Below are 8,821 nucleotides of genomic sequence, written 5' to 3' on the forward strand. Positions count from 1 at the left end.
ATTTCTACACCTATGTTGAACACCTAATTTAGCGATGTCCTTCTCATGGTGGGGAGACCAGAACTGCAGCATATTCCAAGTGGGGTCAGATCTCACTGTGGTACAGTAGAAATATGAGGCGTCTGGAGTTAAAGGGGCGACATCACCAAAACCTAATTTTGAGTAAATCTCATTCAAAGTTTAACTATGTGTACTGCTGCACTTTCCTCTTTTATTGCTAAATTTTTATACCCCAATTTAGAAATTGGTTATGATAATTGGAATATCCATAATGTATGTGGATTTTTTAAAATTATGTTGTTCGCCTAAACTACAGTATGAACCATTTGATTTTAAACCCAAATGCTGATTTTTTATGAATTTTTATAATAATAATGTGAGGAGTCCTGAGGACAATGTATACTTCCCGGGCTTTAACTCGGACACTCCGCTTGGTGGACAGTGCGGCCTGTGATTGGCGGAGCAGCAGGTAGGGCGAGAAAACCAGCTCCTCATTGGTTCTCATGCTGCTGGCAATGTCGTCTCTATACCTTCGACACCCACTACATGATAAGGAATTCTTGTTCGCACTTATTGCTAGTACACCCTCGATTCTCTTCTTATAAGGGTTAGTATACCTTGCACTGCTTTAGGAAATTATAGAAAATGCGTGCGCTTATCGCATGGTACACTTAACTAATTGCCAGATTTGGTGGTCGCTCCTTTACCTCTGGACACCTCATGTTACATCTTTTTTCTCAAATGAGAATTCTCTATTATTGAAGCCCAGCATTCTGTTTACTTTGTTTGCTGCGTCAATGCATTGCTGTGAGAATTTGAGGTTTGACGCAATTTTGACACCCAGGCCCTTGACACACTGAACACTATGGAGTTTCACACCACATTCCTTAACTGAGCCTCATTTTATTGTACAAATTTGAAGAATGCCCCGGAATTAGTTCTAGGTGTTATGAAGACATTTTCGTTGCATCAACTCATGGAAGACACTCAGTGATATAACATTTTTACTTTTACAACAATTGTTTCCTTTTCAAGGGAGATACTGCATCATTGAATGCTTGTGGCTTCTTTTGTCCTCAGTGAGCCAATTTATGTATAATTAAATGGTGCTGCCTGTGTTGAAAATTAACTATATGATTATGTTATGATTACCTTTTAAAGTTAATGAACATGATAATTTATACTTATTAAATAATCTGTATAAAACCCTTGATTTGCCTGTGGCTTCCTTTGTCTTCAATGAACAAGTATAAATTTAATGTTTGTTTTTCGTTGTTTTATACATTTACATTATGACCTTTAAAAGTTATTGAACATAAAAACATCTTTCAAGATGAGGTAAAGCTTAGGTAATAAAACTACAATGCATTTCACGTGAGTAAGAATTACTATTGGGAAGCAAATCTTTACATTGTCATAATCAGTCTTCTTTTTAGGCTACACAAGGCAGAGGGGTTGGGTCATCTCAAGCAGCAGCAAACCACATGGTAAAAAACAATTGACCCATAAAAGTGAACACAACACCCATCCCAAGTTCGAAGACTGGCAGTAACTTTGGGTTTAAAAAGTAGTACAACTTGGTTCAGGATTTATATCTTACTTTCTTCCAATTGTGCATTGATGATGACTTTATCGAAGCCAATTCTATATACATTAACTCATGATTTGATACTTTCCTACCTTTCATCCAGTGGATTACTTTGTTTACCACTTAACCTGTCCACTGTGATTGGCACAGATTTGGCTTTCATTGGTAGCCTGGTAACATATACTCCCAGGTCTTTCTCTGCCTCTGTGGGGGATAATGGAGTGTTTCCCATGTGGTATTGGTGTGCTGGATATCCCCTCCCAAGGTGCAAGACGTAACATTTTTCTTCATTGAATTGAAGCAGCCACTTTTGTTCCATTTCTGTAGCATGGTGATGTCTTCTTGTAGGAAATCCTCAGTCAAGGGGTTAACAAAGGCCATCACTTAGTAACTGGCGAAGTGGTGAAGCCTGTAGAGAAGAGCCCTGCCGCCATTGTTCCCTGCTGCCAGAAAGCCACTGTGCGGCGAGAAGTTTACCACTTGGACCCTCCGTAACTCAGTTTTGGAGTGTGGGAAGTTCGCAAAATAGGTCATGGAGGGGAGATGCACCTAGAACACGAGAAAATAAAGTCATGACAAAACTGCGGAGTCACCAAAGGAATAAATTGAACTAGGTCAAAGCAAGTATTTATGACACAAGAGCTAAATAAAGCTAAATTTTAGACATACAGTAAGGTAATGATATAATGGTAAGAACTGGAAACCAGGATGCAGGGAAAGATTAAAAAATGTGTGGATCAAGAAAAGAACACAGCTACTTACAAGCTTGATGGCATTCTCCATCTGGTCTGAGGCAGCAGCCAAGATCTCTGAAGAGGAGTTAAAGGTAAGCGCTGAAACACTAGTGCGGAGGTGGCTCAGCATCTTGACTGGCACTGGTGACTGACCCATAACAGCAGCCAGGTCATATACATTGATGACACCTGATGACGATCCACATGCCAAGTACTGGTTGTCTGGAGACACTGCAATACTTGTGCCACCAATGCAGCCTTCATCGTAAAAACGGTGCAGGCAAGCTCTTGCATGCATGTCCCAGATGGTTACATCACCCTCTGCTGCAGGGCAAAGTGCAGTGTCAGTAAACCTTCATTTGTTAAGCTGTTGAAGACAAGCTAACTCAGCCCCATTATCTTTTCCCCCACTAACTCAACCCTCACTCACTAATTCAGTGGTTTCCAACCTTTTTTTCAGGCGACCCCAATCATGCACCTCTAGACATGACCGCGACCCCATTAATTTAGTTGTTTATGTGTTATTGTAACAGAAAAACACTATGTTTGATATTTAGAGGTCTTGGCGACCCCAGGAAAAGCGACTGGCGACCCCAGGGTTGGGAATGGGGGAGATAGGAGGAAAATAGGAACCTTACATGTAGATGATGAGGAGCTTATTGACATTGATATAGGAATTTGCTAAATTTTATGTGGTTTCTTACATTGTTTCATTGTGAGATACAAACAATAATTCCAAAAGTAGAGAAGGTGTTCACAGAAGATAACCATAACTAAGGAAGTAGTCCAAGAAAAGATACTTCATAAACTAAAAAAAATAATAAGGACTAAATGATTTTTTGATGATATATTGCTGGAAGTGGGTAAGTTAGGCAAGAGGGTCCAGCGCGGCGATGGGGCAAGCAGTACACTGCAGCAGGTGCCATGTGCAAGCCTTGACACAACCATAAGAACATAAGAACATAAGGAGTCTGCAAGAGGCCAGTTGGCCTATACAAGGCAGCTCCAAGACCTCATTAACTTCTTTAAGGGGAGTTTTATACAACCAACCCCTGTCGATAGTTTAGGATCCTTATTCTACATTGTGGGTGGGTGTGTGTGTGAGCGGGTGTACGTGTGTGTGTTAAATTACAGAAAAATATTGACTTACTGGTATGGGTGTACAGGCGTGATCCACTAGCATTGAAGGCTGCTGCTGTCACGTCTCCTGAGGCATACAGGGTGTCCACATGGGAGAGACAGTTGGCATCAAAAAGGTGCAGCTGACCATTTTTGCCAAGGAAAACCAGCAACTCTTCATCAGGAGACACTAGGACATTCTGCAACAGGATAAAATTACTGATGCTACAAGAAATGAAAATTAAGAGCAGCCTGTAATTATAACATCATTTGCCTCAAAATCTGCCTTACTATAGGTCTTGACTCAGAAAAATCATATAAGGTTCCTTAGTAATGAGACTTTCTATTCAACAAAGTGAGGTCATTCTTTGTTGATTTATACATTAAGGTGCTGGCGATCATTTGTTTGAAGATACCCTAAACTTAACCTAACAAAACCCCAAACACTTCCCATAGCTCTTGACTCAGAAAATTCATATAAGCTCCCTTCCTACATACCTTCATGTTATGCCCATCTTTTCCCAGATTGGAGGGAATCCTTGTCTCCTGAGCTCCCTCCAGGTCATACATGTAGAAATAGTTGCACTGGTTGGAGCCAGCCACAAACTTTTGACCATCACTCAGGAATTTAGCATACTTGACTGGGAACTTTGGAAACTTGACAGAATGAATCAAGTGGTTGTAAGTGCCATCCACCTGCAGCAAAAGAGGGTTAGCATTATGGGAGGTTTTGCAAAGTCTATAAAAAAACACTACAGAATAAGAATCAAAGAGAAAGAAGGCAAAAGCATGGGAAGGAGCAATGCATAGAGGAACATGAAACAAAAGGAAAATGTACCTTAGGCAGTATCACAGAAGCCCCACAGTGAGAGTAAATATGTGATGTGTGATGACCTCCTGTGTGTCTTTTTGGATTCTTTTAGGTTTTTTTTTTTTTTATTATAGTTTTTTTTTTTTTATTTTTGTTTTTGCTCCCTCCCTTGTTTAAAAAAAAAAAAAAAAAAAAAAAAAAAAGCCACTGCAATCTAAGGACCGTAGCATAAATACAGCCGTCCCTCAAATAGTACAGTTTCCAATAGTTCGGTTTCGGTTTTATACGGATTGTCATTGAAGATCTTTTAGGATTTTTAAATTTCCTGCTCACTGGGAGATTTTAAAATCCTAAAAAATCTTCTTAGAAAATCCACATAAAAACAAAAACAAACTATTGGAAACTGTACTATTTGAGGGACGACTGAATAGTTACACCGCATAAGAGGAGTTTTAACTGTTTATTAGATTCTACCGCAATCTGGAAGTGTTGTTATATTTCTGCCGTACAAAGCTGACTGACTGAATTTTGGATCGTCCATAAATAGTTCCAATGCTGTCTAAGTATTAATAGTGAGACTTAATTTTGGTAGAATCAACTCCAGTAAAGTCATGATAATTATCCATAACCACTTTCCTTACACTATAACAGCATCACTTTCCATACACTAAAGAATCCTGGATGAAATGAAAATTGTTCAATGAAGTGGAATTATGTTTAACCCCTTGGCTGCAGATTTCCTACAAGAAAACATCACCAAGCTACAGAAGTGGAACAAAAAGTGGCTGCTACAATTCAATGAAGGAAGATGTAAAGTCATGCACCTTAGGAGGGGAAATCCAACATACCCGTACCACATGGGAAACACTCCACTATCCACCACAGAGGCAGATAAAGACCTGGGAGTATATGTTACCAGGCTACCAGTGAAGGCAAAATCCATGCCAATCGCAGCGGAGGGGTTAACTAAAGACATCAATGAAGTTCTGTAGTTCAGATACATATAGCTGTGACTGGAGTTCCTAACAGCTATTCAACTTGTACAACAGAAGTACATGAAGATGCTTACAGGAGGTAAACAAACAGTGTTCTATGTGTACCAGAATGACACATCCTTGGTCTGGTGAGGAAACTTACCTTAAAGAGTGAGGCAGCCCCCACAACAGCACTGGAGAAACCAGCTACTAGGCCCACATGGTGCTTTGTGTTGAACTCTGTGGCAGTGATGATGGCCCCCTCAGTGCGAGAAGCAAAATTCAAGTCAACCTGCCTCTTGCAGGCGAGTCTTTTCTTGGCTAATTTTAAGGACCTTCCATGAGCCATATAATCTGCTGTGCCCTGCCAGAGAAAACTTCAATACAGTGAGTTGTATATAAGAAACTTATAAAAATTTTATTGGGGATAATAGAAGTAGACGAGCTCTAGGTCACTTACATTTTTTTACTCACAAAGTATTAATTAAAATCGTCATGTGGTGAAAAAGAAGAAAATGACAATAGGGATCGGCAAATACTTTCAAATGTGCTGCTGCCTTAAACCTAAACCAAAGACTAATATTTTCTGGTTTTAGCTTCATCATTTTACCGTGAAAGAACCATCTGCTCCACATACTCACCTTGACCAACTCCTCATCCTCTGTATCTTGCTGGCTGCCAGGTGGATGGAGGCGAGCCCACTCAGGAGTTTCACCAACAGTCTGTCTGAATTTTTGCTGCAAGGTATGACTGTAGTGCTCATCAGATACTTCCCTGATGCCCCTTGTACCCCGCGCCTTGTCCATTCCGGCCACGACATCCTTAACTCTGTAAACAAATATTGTAATAAGACCTTGTTCATCATCATTATCATAATTTCGTTTAACGTCTGTTTTCACTCTTCCTGAGCGTTAACCGTAGGATTACATTTCTATAAAGCATTAGTGATTCTGCAGTTACTGAAGGTCATTGGGAAAAAGGGTTACATTAGGGCTACATTAGTGAATAAGTTCTTTCTCACCTAGATTAACATATACTGTACCATTTATATATATACAGTAAGTCCTCACTCAGCATTGTCAACAGGATCTTGGAAACAATATCTTCAAGGAAAAAGATGCGTAACTAAACCAATTTTACCATAGACTAATTAATATAATCAAAAATTAGGTTCTTACAGCTTGGTTTGTGACACAAAAAAAGCCCTTATACTTCTAAATAAAGACCCAAAACTTATAATATTGAAAGGAATATGCACTTTACATACCTACATTAAAGAGAGCTTACTTAAACATGTTATTCGATGACCTCATGCACTGCAGCTTGAAAAGTGACATGCTAGTTTTAGTTCAAATATATTAACCCTTAGACAGCGGTGGAACTATATATAGACAGTCCAAAATGCAGTCAGCCAGTTTTGCATGGCAGAAATATAACAACACTTCCAGGCTGCGGTAGAATCTGTATATAGACTATATTTAAAACATCCATTATGAGGTGTAACTGTATTTATGCTACGGTCCTAAGGTCGGCAGTGACTAAATATAGACGATTCATTTTGGGGGGAGCTGCTCTTCAAATACTGCTGCTGTCTAAGGGTTAACCACAGTGAAGAAGAGCTTTCAGGAAGCCTTACCTTATATTGAAGTCATCGTCATCTACCCAAACTGGTGGCTTATGTTTTTGTTCCTCTTGTCTGTGAATATCAAAAGGATCATCAGGAATGAAAGACGGCAGGTTGCTCTCACACTCCTCTACCTTTACCTTCACCTCCTCTGGCTTCTCTCCATCTGCAGGCTCACCAGGCAACCCCTCCTCTGCCATCCCTAGAGGTTCTCCATCGCCCCCAAACAAGTCTGCCACCAGCTCCCTGTGAAAGAGAAACATTCCTTGGTATACTTTGCTTTTATTTCTGTATAATGAGTAGATTGATTTGTAACTCATTTAATGTACAATAAACTGCTAATCAGTACCTAGAGATAAAATAGCAATCTGAGTCTGCAGTGAGAACCTTTCCAATGCAATAAAAAATGCATAGAGGATAGATATAGATAATGAATACAGAATGGAAAGGAGAATGATTAATGTCACTGAAAAAAAATCGAGAAGCATCTAAAAGTTCCTAGGACATAAGGACTCTAGGACACTGACAAATTACCGTTGCTGCTAAACCTAAGACATAAACGTATCATGCAACCCTAAAATCCATATGAGTCCACCTCCTCTACTTAACCTTTCACACATGCATTAGCACCATTGTTTAACTGTCCACTGAATCAAAACCCTGCATATGCTGTATAGACACTGTTACATTTAAGATGACATACCTTTCTTTCTGGACGAGAGGGTCATAGCCAAGGGTGTCTTCTGCTTTGGCTACATTCCCACTTGAAAGCATTGCTGGTCTGCCCTCGCCCTGCTGGTCCAGGATAAACTTGCTAGGCTTTATTTTCATTTTGGCTTTCCTTTTCCTGGTATTCTGGATCATCTTTTTCATGTGGATATTCTTTTCATCTGCTTTCCTCTTGAATACCATTTTGAGGGTTTTATATGCCTGAAAATAGAATTCAATATATAAACACTTTGTAACTCTTCTTTCAATATCACGTATTTGAATATTTATCGTCATATACGTTTACTGAATGCTCCATAACTCTTAATACACCTACTGGGACATGCATTATAGTGAAGCAGTAAGGAACAGACAGAGAGTATAGGTATGAATGACAGAATGGGAGGGAAAGCAATTGCAGTTGAAGGGCTACACTGGACACCCAATATCTGATTTAATTACCTAAAATGATGATATAGAACCAGGTCACTTCCACGCAGCGGGTATGTTCCTCTCTTATCTACGGTCCTTCAGCTCTGGGCCTATGATTCACTGGACGCTATGGCTGCGGTTTGAGGTTTTTAGGTTCATGTTTTATTGGTAAGTCTTATTGGTTATTGGTATTGGTAAGTCTATTAGCGTATATCAGGCAGGGCAGCTGGAACACGTGCTGGGCCTGGCGAGCACCTGAGTTTGTTTACGTCTTGCTCTTGCTCTTGCTGTACAGGTGACCCGTTGGAGAGTCAGACCTTCATATCGGCACAACCTATAAAAATTAAAACAAAACAAGCAGTATCCATTACAGATCTTCCAATTCCCTATTTCTTGCACACCACATCTTTTCCAGAAAACTCTTCATGGCTTCTGTAATTCTTTCATTTGGCAGCAGCAGCATCCATTCCCTCTCTGTTCTTGCAATCCTCCATTAACATCCCAGCCCATCTCACTCAGTGCTGTGTTCTGGGGAGTCCTCTTCCTATCGGGGCTCCCATAACGACTATTTTCTGAGGGGTCGTCCAAAAATACATAATTGACAAGACTTTCATAGGAATTTGGGCATTTCCAGGAATAGTTTTATGACCCTGGTGGTAATGTGACCCTTCTTCTGTACCGTGAACTTGAAGAACCTTACTGACTGCCTCTTAATTTGATGTGAGAATTAACAAAGTGTCTTATAATACCGGCCTATTTTTCAACGCCACAGAGAATGTGTCTTTTTAATTTCATGGTGCTCCCTACACATGTATTAATAGTTGTATAATC

The 8,821-nt window shown here is 39.9% G+C and overlaps 1 protein-coding gene across 1 annotated transcript; it reads right to left on the reverse strand.

The window, feature by feature from the left end:
• Positions 1 to 1,368: 1,368 nt before the first annotated feature.
• On the reverse strand, positions 1,369 to 8,275 carry LOC127006979 (U3 small nucleolar RNA-associated protein 18 homolog). The gene is made up of 9 exons (XM_050877419.1): positions 8,021 to 8,275; positions 7,554 to 7,780; positions 6,863 to 7,096; positions 5,868 to 6,054; positions 5,390 to 5,590; positions 3,940 to 4,137; positions 3,473 to 3,641; positions 2,351 to 2,646; positions 1,369 to 2,137 (listed from the first exon to the last, which is right to left on the reverse strand). Exons 2-9 carry the CDS (start codon positions 7,760 to 7,762, stop codon positions 1,973 to 1,975), a joined length of 1,659 nt encoding a protein of 552 aa, XP_050733376.1. The 5' UTR covers positions 7,763 to 7,780; positions 8,021 to 8,275; the 3' UTR covers positions 1,369 to 1,972.
• Between the last annotated feature and the right edge of the window lie 546 nt (positions 8,276 to 8,821).

Source organism: Eriocheir sinensis, chromosome 34, assembly GCF_024679095.1.
Source record: "Eriocheir sinensis breed Jianghai 21 chromosome 34, ASM2467909v1, whole genome shotgun sequence".
Classification (NCBI taxonomy): Eukaryota; Metazoa; Arthropoda; class Malacostraca; order Decapoda; family Varunidae; genus Eriocheir; species Eriocheir sinensis.

Coding starts and splice junctions, on each gene's coding strand:
- LOC127006979 (XM_050877419.1), bottom strand. CDS start 7,762: ATGGTATTCAAGAGGAAAGCAGATGAAAAGAATATCCACATGAAAAAG. Junction 6,055..6,862: donor GACGATGACTTCAATATAAG/GTAAGGCTTCCT, acceptor ATTTGTTTACAG/AGTTAAGGATGTCGTGGCCG. Junction 2,138..2,350: donor TGGAGAATGCCATCAAGCTT/GTAAGTAGCTGT, acceptor CTCGTGTTCTAG/GTGCATCTCCCCTCCATGAC.